The sequence below is a fragment of the Bufo gargarizans genome, chromosome 7, assembly GCF_014858855.1.
Source record: "Bufo gargarizans isolate SCDJY-AF-19 chromosome 7, ASM1485885v1, whole genome shotgun sequence".
Taxonomy (NCBI): Eukaryota; Metazoa; Chordata; class Amphibia; order Anura; family Bufonidae; genus Bufo; species Bufo gargarizans.
In genome coordinates this window covers 98,068,126-98,088,991 of record NC_058086.1, presented here as the reverse complement: position 1 = coordinate 98,088,991, position 20,866 = coordinate 98,068,126, and the positions used below count along the sequence as shown (strand labels likewise).

The 20,866-nt window shown below is 47.0% G+C and overlaps 1 protein-coding gene across 2 annotated transcripts in view; it reads left to right on the top strand.

The window, feature by feature from the left end:
• The window catches only part of LOC122943602 (phosphodiesterase 4D interacting protein), a 1,023,137-nt gene that overhangs the window by 530,367 nt on the left and 471,904 nt on the right, over nt 1–20,866 (top strand). For both annotated transcript variants that reach the window (XM_044301472.1, XM_044301474.1), the window contains exons 8-9: nt 14,358–14,495; nt 19,172–19,351. In XM_044301472.1, the coding sequence (XP_044157407.1) occupies nt 14,358–14,495; nt 19,172–19,351 (318 nt within the window). The remainder of the gene's footprint in view (nt 1–14,357; nt 14,496–19,171; nt 19,352–20,866) is intronic.

Genomic DNA, 20,866 nt, shown 5'->3' with positions numbered 1-20,866 from the left:
TTTTGCATGTCAAATTATGCCGATGGGTAGGATTTTTTGTCGGAGGTTGGCTGCGGCTACTGCTGGGGTGTCTGCGCCTTATCATTTCGTTCGGTTGCGGAAGGAGTTGAAAGGGGATTTGAGGGTTTGGGCGGAGTTTTTGGGACAGTATAATGGGCGGACGTTGGTGATGGGGGAAGTTTGCGATTCTGCGGATTTTGAGTTATATACGGACGCGGCCGGCGGTGCTGGCTTTGGCGCGTATTGTCAGGGGCAATGGTGTGCGGGCGGGTGGCCGGAGTCTTGGGTGGTGCGGGGTTGGGTGAGGAATGTTGCTTTGTTGGAGTTGTTTCCCATTGTGGTGGCGGTGGTGTTGTGGGGGGGACAGTTTGAGAATAGGAAGGTGCGTTTTCATTGCGATAACTTGGGGGTAGTTCAGGCTATCAACAGTTTGTCGGCGTCTTCTCCTCCAGTGGTGCGGCTTTTACAGTTTTTGGTATTGCGGTGCTTGTCATTGAATGTGTGGTTGGTGGCGGAGCATGTCGCGGGTGTGTCTAATGCTGTGGCGGATTCTCTTTCTCGTTCACAGTGGGAGCGGTTCCGGCTTCTAGCGCCAGAAGCGGAGTTGGAGGGTCTGGAGTGTCCGGCATGGCTGTGGGGGATCTTGGAGGAGAGGTGATGGGGTTGCTTAGGGATTCGCTGAGCCCGGGTACGTGGAGGGAGTATGGTAAGGCGTGGGGCATCTGGGAGGAGTGGATTGGGGGCTGGGGAGTCGGGGAGGAGGATGGGGGTGTTAAGATGGTGATGTTGCTGGGGCATTTGAAAGGTGAGGGTTGGTCGGTGTCTAAGGTGAGTCGTTTTGTGGCAGGGGTGGCGTTCGGTTTCAAGATGCGGGGCATGGTGGATTTGACGAAGGGGTTCTTAGTGCGACAGGTGTTGAGAGGGTGGCGTAGGGGGGCGGGAAAAGTGGCTGATTGGCGGAGGCCGGTGTCTTTTGAGTTGCTGATGCGGTTGGGCGAGGAGTTGAGCGCGGTCTGTAGTTCTGGGTGGGAGTTGAGGTTGTTTAGGGCGGCGTTTGCGTTAGCGTTTTTTGGGGCGTTCCGGTTGGGGGAATTGGTGTGTGGTAGTGTCAACCGGGCGGGGGGGTTGGCGAGCGAGGATGTGGAGTGGGGTGGGGACCAGGTTGTGGTTCGGATTCGTAGGTCGAAGACTGATCAGGAAGGCAGAGGGCAGCGGTTTGCGTTGTTTCCGGTTCCAGGGTGTGGCATGTGCCCGGTTAGGTGCGTGGGGGAGTATCGGGTGGGTGTTGTGCGGGATTCACTGCCGTTTTTCCGGCATGCGGATGGTTCCTTTTTGTCCAGGTTCCAGTTTGTTGCGGTTTTCCGGAAATGTTTGAGGGCATTGGGGGTTCGGGAGACGGAGTATTCCGGGCACTCATTTCGGATCGGCGCTGCGACTGAGGCGGCCAGGTTGGGGGTCAGTGATGAGGTCATTATGAGGATTGGGCGCTGGGAGTCGGTGCGGTTTCGGTCTTATGTTAGGCTGGGTTTTTTGGAGTAGGGGCACAGTGCTAGGGGTTGGTGTTAATTGTGTTTTTGTTTGTTTGCAGGTTTGCCGGCGGCTTTGGTGTGGATTCTAGGTCATTCCTACGTCTTTTGGGGGGCGCTCCGGGCGGATGTGCGGCCGCATGGTCGGCAGCTGGGGTTGAGTGCTGAGGTGGCTACGGTGAGGTGGTTGGGGGTTAGAGGGATGCTTTGGGGGGGGGTGTTGCGGGAGGTACAGAGGTTTGCTCGGTTGGATAGGGCCCCGGATGTGTTGGTGCTTCATGTTGGGGGTAATGACTTGGGTAGGCGCCCTTTTCGGGAATTGATACGGGATGTTAAATTTGACTTGTTGAGGATCTGGGCGTTGTTCCCTGGGGTGGTTACGGTTTGGTCGGACATCGTGCCACGTAAGTCGTGGAGGGAGGCGCGGTCCGTGGAGAGCATTAATAAGGCTCGGATTAAGGTGAATAGGGCGGTGGGCCGATTTATGGCAAGGAATGGGGCTGTGGCGGTGCGGCATGAGGAGTTGGAGAAGGGTGTTGGTGCATTTTGGAGGATGGATGGGGTGCATTTGAACGCGGTAGGGACGGATTTGTGGTCATTGGGGATTCAGAATGGAGTGGAGATAGCGTTACAAATGTGGAGGGACGCGCAGGTTTGAGGAAGTCAATCTGCGCGTTCTTGGAGGCGGGGGAGGTCCTGGAAGTGGAAAAAGATGGTGGTATCTGAGGATGGGAGGGCCCCGCGGGAGGGGCTGGACTCTCATGGAGGAGCTGGGATTAACGAACTAGGCGTCCATCAGTTGCTGCCTCCGAGCTGGGTTCAACGGCTGGGGGCAAGATGGAGTCGCAGGGTTTTTTCCCGGTGTTTAGGAGGCTATTGGGGCTTCTAGGACCTCCCTCGTCATGGGTTAAGTTATGTTAATTTATGTTAATTATGTTATGTATTTATTTAATAAACGGCTGCTGTGGCCGATTAAATCCAAGCAGTAGCGTTGTGTGGTTATTTATGGGAGGGGAGAAAAGAAGCAGGTAGTAAGAATTAAAAGAACCGAACGAGTAGCCAATTCCCTCTTCAAGTCAGGCCGGACATGGAGCAGAGCGTTAGGGGGAGGCCGCTCATGAAGAGGATTGGCGTGAGGGGACAGACAGGTAAAGGGTTAAGGGCCGGAGGAGGGGTTAGGTGTTGGCGCGTGTCGCCATGCGAACGGGGGAGGGGTTATGCGGCAGAGCGAGGGGGAGGCGGTGTTAGTGGCATTCGGCCAGGCGAGACGAACGCCCACCCGCCCGACCCTAGTTGGGAGGTTTATTAATAAAAAATAAAAAAAAAAAAAAAAAAGAAGGAAAAGAGAAATGTGGTTGTCGCGGCAGTCGAGGAGGCGGGGGAGGTCCTGGAAGTGGAAAAAGATGGTGGTATCTGAGGATGGGAGGGCCCCGCGGGAGGGGCTGGACTCTCATGGAGGAGCTGGGATTAACGAACTAGGCGTCCATCAGTTGCTGCCTCCGAGCTGGGTTCAACGGCTGGGGGCAAGATGGAGTCGCAGGGTTTTTTCCCGGTGTTTAGGAGGCTATTGGGGCTTCTAGGACCTCCCTCGTCATGGGTTAAGTTATGTTAATTTATGTTAATTATGTTATGTATTTATTTAATAAACGGCTGCTGTGGCCGATTAAATCCAAGCAGTAGCGTTGTGTGGTTATTTATGGGAGGGGAGAAAAGAAGCAGGTAGTAAGAATTAAAAGAACCGAACGAGTAGCCAATTCCCTCTTCATGCGTTCCCTCTTGCATTATTTTAACTATTAAATTCACTGAAACTGCACTCTTAAATTTCCCACTGTAGGGAAAAAAGTTTGATGGTTTCCCCACCCACCCCTGCGTCCTGTAGCTTGATTGACAGAGCCTGCATAAAATCTAATGAGAAATGAGGACGAAGTACACTGCCTGAGAGAACATCAATCAAGATGTCCCTTTAAACAGTTGCTTCAATAAATCTGCCCCATTTTGTGTTCCTGCAGTGCAGCTGCAGTGGTGAATTTCATATTTTTATTGTGGACTACTTATCACTAAGATCAATGGAAACTCAACTTTTTCTGTATTTACTATGAGCTATCATTACCTTCATTACTTGTGATATTTATTAATATTACTTACATATTACTTATAAATACAAGAATTTTATGTCAACTCAGGGGCGTAACTAGAAGTGACTGGGCCCCCCTCAGCGCGCTTCGCATCTTCCTCCTCCTGTGTAAACCCCACTCCTTTGGCACAGTGTAGCGGTATACTGTATATTGTGTGGCACAGTGTAGCGGTATACTGTATATTATGGGGCACAGTGTAGAGGTATACTGTACATTGTGTGGCACAGTGTAGAGGTATACTGTATATTGTGGGGCACAGTGTAGTGGTATACTGTATATTGTGGGGCACAGTGTAGTGGTATACTGTATATTGTGGGGCACAGTGTAGTGGTATACTGTATATTGTGGGGCACAGTGTAGTGGTATACTGTATATTGTGGGGCACAGTGTAGTGGTATACTGTATATTGTGGGGCACAGTGTAGAGGTATACTGTATATTGTGGGGCACAGTGTAGAGGTATACTGTATATTGTGGGGCACAGTGTAGAGGTATACTGTATATTGTGTGGCACAGTGTAGAGGTATACTGTATATTGTGGGGCACAGTGTAGAGGTATACTGTATATTGTGAGGCACAGTGTAGAGGTATACTGTATATTGTGGGGCACAGTGTAGAGGTATACTGTATATTGTGAGGCACAGTGTAGAGGTATACTGTATATTGTGGGGCACAGTGTAGTGGTATACTGTATATTGTGGGGCACAGTGTAGAGGTATACTGTATATTGTGGGGCACAGTGTAGTGGTATACTGTATATTGTGAGGCACAGTGTAGAGGTATACTGTATATTGTGGGGCACAGTGTAGAGGTATACTGTATATTGTGGGGCACAGTGTAGAGGTATACTGTATATTGTGTGGCACAGTGTAGAGGTATACTGTATATTGTGTGGCACAGTGTAGAGGTATACTGTATATTGTGAGGCACAGTGTAGGCTATATGTGTATAACATAAACATATTCCACATGAACACTTACAGTTACTTGGCTTGGCCCTTGGGGATCTCGGACGCCACTTCCACACTTGGCCGGGGGCTCGGCGGAGCTGATGTGTTTTATCCTAATGAGAAATATTTCATAATAAGGATTTGGAGAAGGGGCAGAGGGATAGCAGAGCAGGGAGAGGCCGGTGCTGCTACTAGGGGGTCATACCATGGGGGAGTAATAAAGCCCACCATAATGCCCACCCAGTAGTAATAATTCTCCTTATAATGTGACAGTGCAAAAATACCCCCTTGTAATGCCCCCAGTTGAGCTAATGTCCCCATAGTGCCCCCATAATGTGCCAGTAAAAAATACCCCTATATAGTGCCCCCAGTAAATTCCCCCATAGTGCTCCTCTCCCCCCTTCCTGCTAGTGCCCACCATAATGTACCAGTATAAAATGCCCCATATATAGTGTCCCAGTAGATGCCCCTCAGTCTCCGGCCTCTGATAGGCTGCCAGCCTAGTGTCCCCTATAATGCCCCCCAATAATGTGCCAGTAAGTGTCCCCATAGATGCCCCCCCATCATGTGCCAGTATCAAGTGCCTCTCCCCTCCACATGTCCCAGTATCATAGTGCCATCTCCCCCCATGTGCCAGTATCAAGTGCCTCTCTCTTCCCCCCCCATGTGCCAGTATCATAGTGCCATCTCCCCCCCCCAAAAAAGTGCCAGTATTAAGTGCCTCTCCCCCCCATGTGCCAGTCTCATAGTGCCAACCCCCCCCCCCCCACATGCCAGTATCAAGTGCCTCTCCCCCCCCCATGTCCCAGTATCATAGTGCCATCTCCCCCCCCCCCACAAAAAAGTGCCAATATCAAGTGCCTCTCTCCCTCCCCTCCCCATGTGCCAGTATCAGGTTCCTTTCTCCCCCCCCATGTGCCAGTATCAAGTGCCAACCCCCCTCTCCCCTCCAGGTGCCAGTATCAGGGAAGCCTACCCCCCCCCCATGTCCCAGTATCATAGTGCCATCTCCCCCCCCCACACACAAAAAAAGTGCCAGTATCAAGTGCCTCTCTCCCCCCCCACCCCATATGCCAGTATTAGGTGCCAACCCCTCTCCCCCCCATGTGCCAATATCAGGTGCCTCTTCCCCCTCATGTGCCAGTATCAGGTGCCAACTCCCCCTCCCCCCCATGTGCCAGTATCAGGTGCCACTGTCCCTCCCCCCCATATGTCAGTATCAGGTGCCACTCTCTCTCCCCCCCCATATGCCAGTATCAGGTGCCAACCCCTCTCCCCCCCATGTGCCAGTATCAGGTGCCACTCTCCCTCCCCCCATATGCCAGTATCAGGTGCCACTCTCTCCCCCCCCCCATGTACCAGTATCAGGTGCCAACCCCCCTCCCCCCATGTGCCAGTATCAGGTGCTACTGCCAGTATCAGGTGCCAACCCCTCTCCCCCCCATGTGCCAGTATCAGGTGCCTCTTCCCCCTCATGTGCCAGTATCAGGTGCCAACTCCCCCTCCCCCCCATGTGCTAGTATCAGGTGCCACTGTCCCTCCCCCCCATATGCCAGTATCAGATGCCACTTTCTCTCCCCCCATATGCCAGTAGCAGGTGTCAACCCCTCTCCACCCCTTGTGCCAGTATCAGGTGCCACTCTCCCTCCCCCCCCATATGCCAGTATCAGGTGCCACTCTCTCTTCCCCCCCCCATGTACCAGTATCAGGTGCCAACCCCCCTCCCCCCCAGGTGCCAGTATCAGATGCCAACCCCCCTCCCCCCAGGTGCCAGTATCAGGTGCTTCTGCCAGTATCAGGTGCCTCCCGCTCCCCCATGGCAGTAACAGTCGGGTATTAAAGAAAAAATAATAAACACTTCTACTTACCTCCATGTCAGCGATGCGATGCAGCCTCTTCCCGTGTCCCGCCTTGTATGTCCATATATGGAGTCAGTGCTTGTATTTCAGAAAAGATTCTGCTGGGATTCAAACCCACGACGTTCTGCTTCAGAGGCAAAGCAGCTAACCACTAGACCATACTAGCTGCCTTGCTGCTGACTGAAAAAATATGAGACTTCTACTGTTATAGCTGGCTAAGTGTACATCTATACACATGACAGCTGCTCATATATAGAGATATAGCAGAACTGAATGTGCTGAGACAGCTGTCATATACAGATATAGCAGTATCTCAGATATATCTCTATATTACAGCTGTTCCAGCACACTCAGCTCTGCTATATCTCTATATATGATAGCTGCCCCAGCAAACCCAGCTCTGCTACATCTATGCATATGACAGCTGCCCAAACACACCCAGCAGTGCTATATCTCTATATGACAGCTGTCCCAGCACACTCAGCTCTGCTATATCTCTATATATGATAGCTGCCCCAGCAAACCCAGCTCTGCTACATCTATGCATATGACAGCTGCCCAAACACACCCAGCAGTGCTATATCTCTATATGACAGCTGTCCCAGCACACTCAGCTCTGCTATATCTCTATATATGATAGCTGCCCCAGCAAACCCAGCTCTGCTACATCTATGCATATGACAGCTGCCCAAACACACCCATCAGTGCTATATCTCTATATGACAGCTGTCCCAGCACACTCAGCTCTGCTATATCTCTATATATGACAGCTGCCCCAGCAAACCCAGCTCTGCTACATCTATACACATGACAACTGCCCAAACACACCCAACACTGCTATATCTCTATATGACAGCTGCCCCCAGCACACTCAGCTCTGCTATATCTCTATATATGATAGCTTCTCCAGCACACCCAGCTGTAATACATCTGTATATCTCTAAGTATTGCTATACAGTAGATAGATATATAGAGATATAGCAGAGCTGAGTGTGCTGGGGCAGCTGTCATGTGTATAGATCAGGGGTAGGCAACCTCCGGCACTCCAGCTGTTGTGAAACTACAACTCCCAGCATGCATACTTGCTCTGCTCTTCTAAGAACTTGCACAGAAATGAATGAAGCATGCTGGGAATTGTAGTTTTGCAACAGCTGGAGTGCCGAAGGTTGCTGATCCCTGGTATAGATGTAGCAGAGCTGGCTGTGTTTCGGCAGCTGTCATGTGTATAGATGTAGTAAAGGTGGGTTTGCTGGGGCAGTTGTCATATATAGAGATATAGTAGAGCTGAGTGTGCTGGTGCAGCTGTCATGTGTATATATTTACAGAGCTGGGTGTGTTTGGGCATCTGTCATGTGTATAGATGTAGTAGAGCTGGGTTTGCTGGGGCAGCTGTCATATATAGAGATATAGCAGAGCTGAGTGTGCTGGTGCAGCTGTCATGTGTATAGATGTAGCAGAGCTGGGTGTGTTTGGGCATCTGTCATGTGTATAGATGTAGTAGAGCTGGGTTTGCTGGGGCAGCGGTCATATATAGAGATGTAGCAGAGCCGAGTGTGTTGGGGGCAGCTGTCATGTGTATAGACGTAGCAAAGCTGGCTGTGTTTCGGTAGCTGGCATGTGTATAGATGTAGTAGAGCTGGGTTTGTTGGGGCAGCTGTCATATATAGAGATATAGCAGTGCTGAGTGTGCAGGGACAGCTGTCATATAGAGATATAGCAGTGCTAGGTGTGTTTGGGCAGCTGTCATGTGTATAGATGTACAATTAGCCAGCTATAACAGTAGAAGTCTCATATTTTTTCAAGGAGTTGTAATGCAGCCTTTATGGCTGTGAAGGTAAATGCTTTGCCACTGATACACTGCTAGATTGAAGGTTGTGGGTTCAAATCCCAGACCAGGAGACTTTAGCAGACAGTAAAATTAGATCATACTAGCTGCTGTGAAGGGGCCCTGAACACGATATTTAACTAACTTGAAAATAAACTGAGTCTGTCACACACGCTGCCGGGGCCCCAAAGCAGCTGCTTCCCCTGCTTCCCCGGTAGTTACGCCACTGTGTCAACTCTAAACACTACACAACTTTGTAGTACGGATCCAGCTAGTGTGAAAGAAGCCTTAGCTCATTGTTCTATATTAACCTCATTGGTCCACACAACTTGTTTCCAAAATGTATAAGACTTGATTAGATATTCTTTTGCAAACTTATGATGCTGAATTTTGTATAGAAGCGATCTGTACCATTGAAATGAATGGGACGGCTTGGGGGAAATTACACCTGCTCACCGCTGCAGATGCAACGGCTAGAAGGTAAACAGTGAAGGGGAGGCAGTGCTGGCACAGCGCGCGCCTTCTCTTCAAACAGCTGATCGGCCGATCTAATATTGATGACCTATCCTGAGGATAGGTCATCAATAAATATAACTTGGACAACCCCTTTAAGGTATGCTCAGAAAAAAAGGGCACAAAATTTAATGAAAAGAACACCTCTGCAACCATGGGGGTGGATGGATCATGCATTGATGTTGTGATGCAGCCAGTGGCACAGTTCCCTGGGTCGAGGGGAGAATGAATTCAATGAAATTCCAGCAAATTCTGGAAACAGGAACCAACTGTAAAATTGGATGGCTTCTACAAATGGATAATGATCCCACACACACCTCAAAATCCACAACTCCCTCAAAAGGTGCAAGCTGAAGGTATTACCATGGCCCCCACAGTCCCCTGATCTAAACAACATTGAAAATCTTTGGACCTCAAAAGAGCAGCTCACGAAAGACTCATGGCTGGTTACAAAAAATGTTTATAAGCTGTAATACTTGCCAAAGAGTGTGCTAATAGTTACTAGTACCTGGAGTTTTGCTTCAAACCATTTTCCTTGTTTGTTATTTTGAAAATCTAAAAGATGAAAAAAAAAATATAAAGGAGATGTGTTATCTTTAATTTTATGCCTTTTGGAGATCATTTCATCTTCAAATTGCTTAAAGGGGTATTCCGCTTCTGTAATTTTTTTCCCAACTCCTGTAGCGTTGGTGTGTATGTGGTTCACTTAACGTAATTTCTGATGACAGAAACCGTTTATGTAGCTGACTGACATTAGTGATGGGCTAATGTCAGCAGTACATAACAATGTGCTTTATAAGTCTCTGCCTGCCGCCATTCTCTTAAAATAAAAACTTTTAAAATATGCTAATGAGCCTCTAGGTGCTATGAGGGCGTTGCTTCAGCACCTAGAGGCTTGGTCTGCTCACCCTTTGGCACGCCCAGGTTCAGTTGATTGACTGACGAGTTCTCCTCTTCGCCCAGTAAATCCTGCGCCTGCGTCATCCCGTTTAGTATTCGGTGCAGGCGCAGTGAGTGAAGGACGCGCTCCTGCTTCTAGCCTCACTCACTGCGCCTGCGCTGGCTTCACTCACTGCGCAGGTGCCGCCTCCTTTAGTATTCGGCGCTGGAGCTGTGAGTGAAGGAAGGGCTTCGAGCTGTGAGTGAGGCCGCTGCACTGCAGGAACACAAAATGGGGCAGATTTATTGAAGCAACTGTTTAAAGCAGGCATGTCCAAACTGCGGCCCTCCAGCTGTTGCAAAACTACAACTCCCAGCATGCCTGGATAGCTTACAGCTATTAGGGCATGCTGGGAGTTGCAGTTTTGCAACAGCTGGAGGGCCGCAGTTTGGACATGCCTGGTTTAAAGGGACACTGACATCTTGATTGATGTTCTCTAAGGCAGGGTACTTCATCCCCATTTCCCATTAGATTCCTCTAGGTTCTATGAGGGCGTTGCTTCAGCACCTAGAGGCTCGGTCTACTCACCCTTTGGCACGGCAAGGTCCAGTTGATTGACTGGTGAGTTCTCCTCTTCATCCAGTAAATCCCGCGCTTGCGCAGTCCCGTTTAGTATTCTGCGCAGGCGCAGTGAGTATAGGACGCGCTCCTGCTGCCGGCCTCACTCACTGCTCGGAGTTCTTCCTTCACTCACTGCTCCTACACCAAATACTAAACGGGACGGCACCTGCGCAGTGAGTGAAGCCAGCGCAGGCGCAGTGAGTGAGGCCGGCAGCAGGAGCGCGTCTTTCACTCACTGCGCCTGCACCGAATACTAAACAGGATGGCGCGGGATTTACTGGACAAAGAGGAGAACTCGCCAGTCAATCAACTGAACCTGGGCGTGCCAAAGGGTGAGCAAACCAAGCCTCTAGGTACTGAAGCAACGCCCTCATAGCATATTTTAAAAGTGTTTATTCTAAGAGAACGGCGGCAGGCAGAGACTTATAAAGCACATTGTTATGTACTGCTGACATTAGCCCATCGCTAATGTCAGTCAGCTACATAACGTAATTTCTGATGACAGAAACCCTTTAAACTAATCCAATACATATTAGCCTCAGATATGACTCTTTATAAATTTTTCACCCCACTTCTTCCAGGTCTACTTCTATGTCTTGAAACCCACAGTGGAGAGCGCATCCTCTGTTATGTGACGTTTGTGAGAAAGACAGAAAAATATATACATACAGAGATGTGGAAAATAGTCAAAACATACAGACAGCCTCAGGGTACTTACACATCAACCGTTTTTTATTCAGGTTTTGAAATCCGGCACAGAATTGCAAAACCTGAATAAAACACTTCCATTTCATTTAATACATCTGGATACATCCTCTCTGTCCCGATCCAGTTGTATTATGCCTCATTCATATGTCAGTATTTAGTCAGTGATTTTCATCAGTGATTTTTGAGCCAAAACCAGGTATTGCTCTAAACACAGATCAGGAGCAGATTTTTCCTTAACCTTATGTCTGTATAACCTACACTCCTGGTTTTGGCTCATAATAACTGATGGGAATCACTGACCAAAACACTGACGTGTGAATGAGGCTTTAAATAGCAACTGAACAAACCAGAAAACGAAAAAAAACTGATCCGTCACCATTGATTTTGCATTGATTTGCATGCCGGGTCTAGTTTGTTCAGTTTTGCTGACTGGACACAAAACGCAACAAAACTGATGCATCCTGATCAGTTTTCTCCCCATTGACAATTAATGGGGACAAAACTGCCAGATCTCAAAACCGGAAACCAAAAACGCTGATGTGAAAAGTAGCCATTGCCAGACACACAGTAATTCAGAATCAGACAAATACAGAGAGCTATGTAAAAGGTAGAAACATATCAGCTAGGGATGAGCGAATTGACTTTGGAAGAAACATCCAAAGTCGATTTGCATAAAACTTTGTTCCAATACTGTACGGAGCACCTGTACAGTATTATAATGTATTGGCTCCGATGAGCGAAAGTTATTGCTTTGCAAAGTCTCATGAGACTTTGCATAATAACTTCATAAATTAATTTGTTTTATAAAAAAACATTTCCCGAACTCGGATTCGGTTTCAAGTGGTATCAAGACACAGAAAGCAGTTTGAAACAGTAAGTAACAGATGAAGCAGATAGGGAAAGGCCAAGTGACACTGAGCAAGAGCTATACAGCCAAGCTGAAAAAAAGAAACAGAAAGAGCTTACTGTTACATGACAGGATTATTCAGCAAGCCAGCTTCAGGTGATTTAGGCTAGGTCTACACGACGACATTTGTCGCGCGACAAAAAGTTGCGCGACAGATAGGGCGCAACAGTTGTCGTGCGACTTTTTGTTGCACTAATGTCGCGCGACAATTTTTATAATGGCAGTCTATGGTGTCGCACTGCAACATGCGACATGTTGCGACTGCGACGCGACAGTCGCAGAAAAATCCATCTTGAATGGATTTTCTGCGACTGTCGCGTCGCAGTCGCAGCATGTCGCATGTTGCAGTGCGACACCATAGACTGCCATTATAAAAATTGTCGCGCGACATTGGTGCAACAAAATGTCGCGCGACAAATGTCGTCGTGTAGACCTAGCCTTAGAGCACAGCTCCCTTACATGCCTTGTGGAATCAGCTGACAGCTCCCTCTCTCAGCAGACAGGAATTTCAGAGCTGAGAAGCTCCAACCAGAGCTACTCCCAGGTGCAAGAGAATGCACATTCACAAAGCTAGGACTAGAGACTAGAGACAGTGTGCGCCCCCCCACCACCCTTCCTCTATTGTAATAATTAGTTGGTGGCACAGTGTGCGCCCCCCTCCGGCCCCCCCTCCTCCCTCTATTGTAATAATCCGTTGGTGGCACAGTGTGCGCCCCCCCCTCCCTCTATAGCATTAACAACATTGGTGGCCAGTGTGCGGCCTCCCATCCCCCCCCCCCCGATCATTGGTGGCAGCGGAGTTCTGATCGGAGTCCCAGTTTAATCGCTGGGGCTCCGATCAGTAACCATGGCAACCAGGACGCTACTGCAGCCCTGGTTACTTAGCAATAGTACAATAGTAAAAGATTCATACTTACATGGGAGCTGTGATGTCTGTGTCCGGCCGGGAGCTCCTCCTACTGGTAAGTGACAGTTCATTTAGCAATGCGCCGCACAGACCTGTCACTTACCAGTAGGTGGAGCTCCCGGCCGGACACAGACATCGCAGCAGCCAGCTGTAGCGTCCTGGTTGCCATGGTTACCGATCGGAGCCCCAGCGATCAAACTGGCACTCCGATCGGAACTCCGCTGCCACCAATGATCGGGGTGGGGGGGGGAGATGGGAGGCCGCACACTGGGCACCAATGTTGTTAATGCTATAGAGTATAGAGGTAGGGGGGCCGATGGGGGGAGCACACTGTGCCACTAACAAATTATTACAATAGAGGGAGGAAGGGGGGGCAGGCGCACACTGTGCCACCAACAAATTATTACAATAGAGGGAGAAAGGGGGGTGGGGGGGCGCACACTGTGCCACCAACGAATTATTACAATAGAGGGAGGAAGGGGGTGGGCGGGGGGGCGCACACTGTGCCACCAACGAATTATTACAAGAGAGGGAGGAAGGGGGGGCGGGGGGGCGCACACTGTGCCACCAGCAAATTATTACAATAGAGGGAGGAAGGGGGGGGTGGGGGGGGCGCACACTGTGCCACCAACAAATTATTACAATAGAGGGAGGAAGGGGGGGGGGCGCACACTGTGCCGCCAACAAATTATTACAATAGAGGGAGGAAGGGGGGGCGCACTTGGCCTTGGTCACCAGTGGACATTTCAGCATCACAATGACCCAAAAAACACAGCAAAAGTGGTGAGGAAATGGTTAGCAGACAACATTAACGTTTTGGAGTGGCCCAGCCAGAGTCCAGACTTGAATCAAATTGAGAGTCTGTGGAGGGAGCTAAAGATCAGGGTGATGGCAAGAAGACCCTCCAACCTGAAAGATTTGGAGCTCATTGCTAAAGATGAATGGGCAAAAATACCTGTGGAGACATTCAAAAAGCTGGTCTGCAATTATAGGAAGGGTTTGATTGCTGTAATAGGCAATAAAGGCTTTTCTATTGATTATTGAGAAGGGTATGAATAATTTTGAACTGGACACTTTTTGCTGAAATGTAAATAAAAGCTGAGAATTTTTCCACAATAATGCCTCTTGTACATCGTCTTATTATCTTTTTGGAGACACCTATGTCCTTTCCCGTCAAAAGATTACTTGCTGGTTGAATAAAAGTAACTTTAAGTCAAAATTTGCCAGGGGTATGAATAATTATGGGCAGCACTGTAAGTAGATATTATTAGAGTACAGTTTATTATTATTATTAACAGTACAAAAACGTTTATTACAGTATATTAGACATTTGTAAAACCTGCACAATCCTGTCAAAGCAGAACCAATTAAGGGAACCGGAATACCCCTTTAACTGTTTACAGTAACAGTAATTTTGACCAGGGGTACCCAAACTTTTGCATGCCACTATAAATGCAATATAATATGATGTGACATTTTAAAGAAATACAGAATAAGAATTCCTTTCATTTTCTTCAATAAAAAATAGAAAGCAGTGGACGATAAATTCTGTGCTCTAGAAGAGAAAGAAAAGGATATTCAGCGGTTAAAGATGATTATCCGGGAGAGAGAACACGATTTAGAGAGGCTGAGTAATGTTCTTTCCGGCAATGAGGAGACGATAAACGTATGTTTTTGTGTTTTCAAAATATTGGAGGCACTCATGCCTGTTCCTTTATTCCCCAGTAGTAGATATTCCTGTCCATACTTATGTAAAATTCTAAAAAGCATTTGAAATGTGTTTTTTGTAAGAATTTATAGGTACTATTTGCCATGTTGCCACAATAATTTAGTCATTTCTTTTATGTAACCATCATTTACAAACCATTTTAAATGTTCATCATAGCCGAGAGTAAGAAAAGGAGGCGTGGATGGGTTGGGAGTCCTGGCATTTATCATATTCCACCCTGTTTTTTTACATGGAAAATGGCTTAAATCTATGCAAGCAACAGAGCTGGCGTAGAGTTATGTCTGACGCATGGCGTGCTGGAGGAATCCCCAAACTTTGTCACATCCTTTGACAACTAGAGATGAGCGAATTCCCGCTTATGAAATTTGTTCACATTGGTGGTAAAAGGTGAATTGCGTTATGGATTCCGTTACCACGGACCATAACACAATTCTATGACGGAATGCATAACGGAATGCCTCTAGAAGTTGCAAAATAGATCCATTCCGTTTCTGTTATGCAGGGGAGTCCACTCCTGCATAACGGAAACGGGACGGATCCATTTTGCAGCCCATAGATTTCTGTGGTCCATGGTAATGGAATCCATAACCCAATTCGCCTTTTACCACCAAACGAAGTGTGAATAAATTTCAAAATATTCGCTCATCTCTATTGATAATGCGGAGGGACTTAAGAATGACATAAATTAATGTCCCCATAATGTATATTGTTGCTGTTTCTGTGAAAATCATGGTTCGTAATTATTGCAATTTTTATGTACGATGTCTTTTGTTAAATGTACTTTTACTGTTGTTGCACCCCAGTTGTTAACCCTTTCGCCCCCGGAGGTTTTTTTTTTTTTTTTTACTTTTTCGTTTTCTCAGTCCCTGCCTTCCCAGAGCCATGACTTTTTTATTTTTCTGTTCACATAGCCATATGAGGGCTTGATTTCTGCAGGACAAGTTGTACTTTCCAACACCACTATTTATTGTTGCATATGATTTAGCAGGTTTTTTATTTACGATGTTCGATGTACGATAAAACTGACTGGTTACTTTTATTCTACAGGTCAGTACGAATCCTGCTATACCTTATATGTATAGTTTTTCTTGCGTTTTTTTAGTGATAAAATAATTTAAAAGTGAGAAAAAAAGTCAGTTTTATTTTGTCGCCATATTTTGACCCCTAGAACTTTTTTGTAATTATGTGTACGGAGCTGTTTGTGGGCCCATTTTTTGCGGGGCGATCAGAACTTTCATTGATACCATTCTGGGGTGTGCATGACTTTTTGATCACTTTTCATTTAATTTTTTGTAGAAAATGAAGCAACCAAAACCATTCGGACGCTTTTTTCCATTTTGCTGTTTGCCGTATGGGGAATATATTTTTATATTTTTATACTATGGGCATTTCCGCACATCGCAACACCCATCATGTGTATTTTTTCTTTTTTTTGAGGGAAAAGGGGGGTGATTTAGATTTACTGGCATTACTGCCAGTTGCGGACATGAGCTGTGGGTGTTTGCGATAAAAAGCAGGCGGCCAACCGCGGCTATGGCTCAGGAGCATCGCTCAGGAGCGGGCGCTAACTTTAAAGACCTGGCCAGCGCAGTACTATTACGGCACTGGTCGGGAAGGGGTTTTAAACAAAGTGAGTGGGATCTGTCAGGATTCAGTTAGAACTCTCAGATCCATCAAAACAGTCTTAGCATGATGAACAGTCCTAGTCCTAGCAATAAACCAAAGGCATTTAGTATGAACAGACCCTGAATATACTGTAACTTAGTGGGCACTGATGGGGTCATTTATTAAGACCAGAGTTTTAGACGTTGGTCTTAATACCTGTCACGGCTGAGGATGGGGGAAACCCTCAGCCGTGAGATGCCAGGTGTTGAAGTGGCTACTCGGCCATGAGGCCACAGGATATGGAGCAGGTCACCTCCTACAGCATCCCTACCCTGACCCTAACTCCTAACCTGCATGGGCCGACCTTTAGGGTAGGAGGGCCCATGCGCAGGAACCTCGGAGCCCTATCTTACCCTCCGCAGATCCCTGAGCTAGGAGCTGGGTGAGACGACCTACTCCTCCTTGACACGGAGGAGCAGGAGCCTCAATGGCCAAGCTGTTGGGAAGAGGGGGACAGAAACAGCAACACGGAAATGGCAGGCGAACAGAAGTTCACCAACCTGCCACAGCCCTGCTGACTGGATCCCTAAACAGACAAGGATCCAGAACCGTATGCTGCACAAACACATGTGAAAGTCCCAACAGACAAACTATCTACAACACCAACAGAAAGACATAGGCATACATAAATCTTAAACATAAACTTAAATCTTATGACCACAGTGGTGGCTCTCACAGGCAGATGGAAAAACACAGGCGGCTGCTCCAGCTAGCAAGGCTGCAGCAACCTACTGAGCCCTGCCACAGAGAGAGGTTATATAGGCCCAAAGGCCACACCCACCGGTCAACCACACCCAGTGACATCAGACACACTGGGAAGGAAGTTAACCCTTCCAGAACACAGAAGGGGAAACACACATATAGGGGAAGTGCACACAAAACATAATGCACACAACACACACACCTAACAAAAAGGAAGTCAGGTGAGACCGCATGCTACTGCAGCACGCTGCCTAGCAACGCTGAGACTGCTGCTGCACATACACATGAGAACCGGGTTGCCCGCGGCAACCACAAGTTAAGCCACAAGCCAGCGGCCCTCACCTGTGGTTTTAACCGACACAAAACCGCAGGCAACCGCATGCGGATAGAGAGTCACGGTCATAGCCATGGCCGTGACAATACCCCTGCTCTGGCGCTTGATGCGCTTAAGTGATGTAGAGGTGCTGGACTCTACAACTTTAGGAGCATCTGCAACCGGCGCCTAACAGCCCTAAATCTACACCCACTCCCTTGCTGGCGTAGATTTAGATAATTTGACGCCAAAAACTGGTTTAGAAAATGATAAATGAGATGGGCCTGGTGGTCCGCCCTCTTCCCTGCCCACACCTCCTTTTTTAGAACTTGCGTGGAAGAGGAAGAAGCAGCAGATATGGCCGCAAATTACTTTGCGACTGATTCTGCGACAGATCTACGACAAAAAGTGCCATATATCTATTCATATATGACCCCCAAATGTTCACTATGATTTGTTGAATTCAATCTTTAGATAAGCAAATACATCCTTCTTCGCTGCTTTTGTTGCAGCCAGTCCCAAATTGCAGCTATCTGTCTTGCAGAGTAAGGCCCCTTTCACACGGGCGAGTACTCCGCGCGGGTGCAATGCGTGAGTTGAACGCATTGCACCCGCACTGAATCAGGGCCCATTCATTTCTATGGGGCTGTTCACATGAGCGGTGATTTTCACGCATCACTTATGAGTTGCGTGAAAATCGCAGCATGTTCTATATTCAGCGTTTTTCACGTAACAGCAGGCCCCATAGAAATGAATGGGGCTGCGTGAAAATCGCAAGCATCCGCAAGCAATTTTCATGCATGGGTTCTAGGTGACAGTCTATTCACTGTATTATTTTCCCTTATAACATGGTTATAAGGGAAAATAATATCATTCTGAATACAGAATGCATAGTATAATAGTGCTGGAGGGGTTAAAAAAAATAAAAAAGTTAACTCACCTTCTCCTCTTGAGCGCGTAGTTCCCGGTTTCTTTACCTCTTTAATGATGAGCTGTGGGCTAAAGGACCTGTGGTGACGTCAGATCACATGCTCCATCACCACGGTGATGGACCATGTGATTGGAGCATGTGATCTGACGTCACCACAGGTCATTTAGCCCACAGCTCATCATTCAAGAAGTAAAGAGACCGGGAACTACGCGATCAAGAGGAGAAGGTGAGTTTTTTTTAACCCCTCCAGCACTATTATACTATGCATTCTGCATTCAGAATGCTATTATTTTCCCTTATAACCATATTATAAGGGAAAATGATACAATTCCAGAACATCAATCCCAAGCCCGAACTTCTGTGAAGAAGTTCGGGTTTGGGTACCAAACATGCGTGATTTTTCTCACGCGAGTGCAAAACGCATTGCAATGTTTTGCACTCGCACGGAAAAATTGTGCATTTTCCCGCAACGCACCCGCCTCTTATCCGGGCCAAAAATATGACGCCCGTGTGAAAGAGGCCTAAGGGCGCATTCACACTTCAGTGTAGTTTCTGTGGATTTTCCACATGAATTTTTCTGCAGATTTTGCTGTGTTTCCACACCAAAATCTGCTTGTGTTACCTGCTGCTTCTGTTGTGGATTTACCCAGAACTCATCCTTTGCATTGCAAAGGGTGAAATCTGCACTGAAAATCCACACAAATAATTAAAAATTCGCACTGCAGGTCAATTTCCACGCAGAAATTTTCCACAAAGTATAGATAAAATAAACTTGGCTGATATTGTATTACCCTGTTGATTATCTGTATAAAATACCAGTGAAAAATCCCTGTGTAATACCAACCGTGTGCATGTAGTCTAAAGGTCTGAGCCTCAATAAAACAAACGTATTGCTTGTTACTGCTCAGATAGAGGTCGTGGACTGCAGAATAGTAGCAATTGCGCAAAAAATGTAAATGTCCATGTGCCCATAACAAATTATACAGAATGCATGCATTTTAGAGTTTGGACAGCCTGGTGAAGGCCAAAGACATGGAACTGGACCACATATCTGCTGCTTACAAAAATCTTCAGTGGTTAAAACAAGAAACAGAGGAAAAGTACAGATGCTCACTGATAGAGAGAGAATCCATTATACTACAGCTGCAGAAAAATCTTCAAGAAAGGAACAAGGAAATGGAGGTGAGAACATTGCTTCACTTTTAGAAATCTGTTAGATTTTGATAGGGTACTTATGATTTTAACGAAGATGTATTAGTTGTTGGTGGCCCAGGTGCTGAGACCCCCAACAATTGCTAAAACAAAGGTATTCAGTTGAATGCAGTAGCCTGTCATTTCCATTTGCCTCTTTTGGACTTTCCTTGGAGAGTGGTGCTTTTCTGAAAGTGAGTGTGGCAAGGGCAGGAAGGGGGCGTGCTTAGCCACGCTGACAAATTAATCTTTGTTTATGGCAGTTTTCTGGTGTAAATGAAGCCAGAAACCTACAGCATATCTAAGCTGTTGCAGATTACTGATTAGGCTCATGGACTGCAGGCAGTGGTTTATCTAGCCTTTCTACTGCCTGAGGGATGAAAACTGAAATGATGTCCCCCCTTTCCCCATACCAAATTCTCAGCCCAACCCTACCCTCCAGCCCTAATGTTAAAGCATATTTGGAAAACATTACATATACTGTAGCGCTACAAAACATACAAGTTAATATAGCGCAACATATCTCTTACATCCAGTGACGTCTCCTCTGATGTAGACGTTTCTTTTTCTTATTTTCTCCATTCAGACTAGACCGCCATGATGCTATCTTTCAGCCATCACTTGTCTCTGCAGATTTGGTACACAAATATCTTAGCTTCCTACTTTTCCATCCTCCTTCTGAACATCCCATCCTGCCACCCCTAATACTATGCCAACTGTGCTCCCCAATACTATACTGCAGAAACAATCTCCCTGAAAATACTAGTACTACACAGATAGTGCTCCCTTCAATAATTATTGGCAGACAGTGCCATAAAAAATTATGCCCAGCAAATACTGCACTTGACACTTATAGTGCTGTAAACGGTGTCCTCCAAAAATAGTTATGCTAAGCTGATACTGTGCCAGGGCACCACCTACTGTAACAGACCTCTAATAGTAATAATTCCCTACCAGAGTGCACTATGTGACAACAGTGCCCCCAATAGTAATAATGCCATTTATTATGCCCCAGAAGTAATTAATGCCCCATAGTGCTCATACTAGTAATAATGTTCCTCGTAGTCCCACCGTAGTAATAAAGCCAACAATAATACCCCATTAGTAACAATTCCCCCTATAATGCGTGCTTGTACAAAAAATAACCCTTACAATTTGTGGCAGTACCAAAATGCTCCCTTATAATGTGTGCCAGTTAAAAAAATACTCCCTTATATGTGCTAGTACAAAACATGCTCCCTTATAACTTGTGCCAGTACAAAAAAGTACCCCTTTTTAGTGCCCCTAGTAGAACGAATGTCCCCACAGTGGCCCCTAATAATGTGTTTCAGTACAAATGAGCCCCTTTTTAAATCCCCCAATGTGCTTCCCTCAATTACAAAAAATGATACATCCCCCCCACCATTGTGGCCCAACAGTATGCTTCCAAATAAAAATAATAAACTCAAATACTTATCTCTTAGGCTCCATTCAGACGTCCGTAGAATGTGTCCGCACCCATTCTGC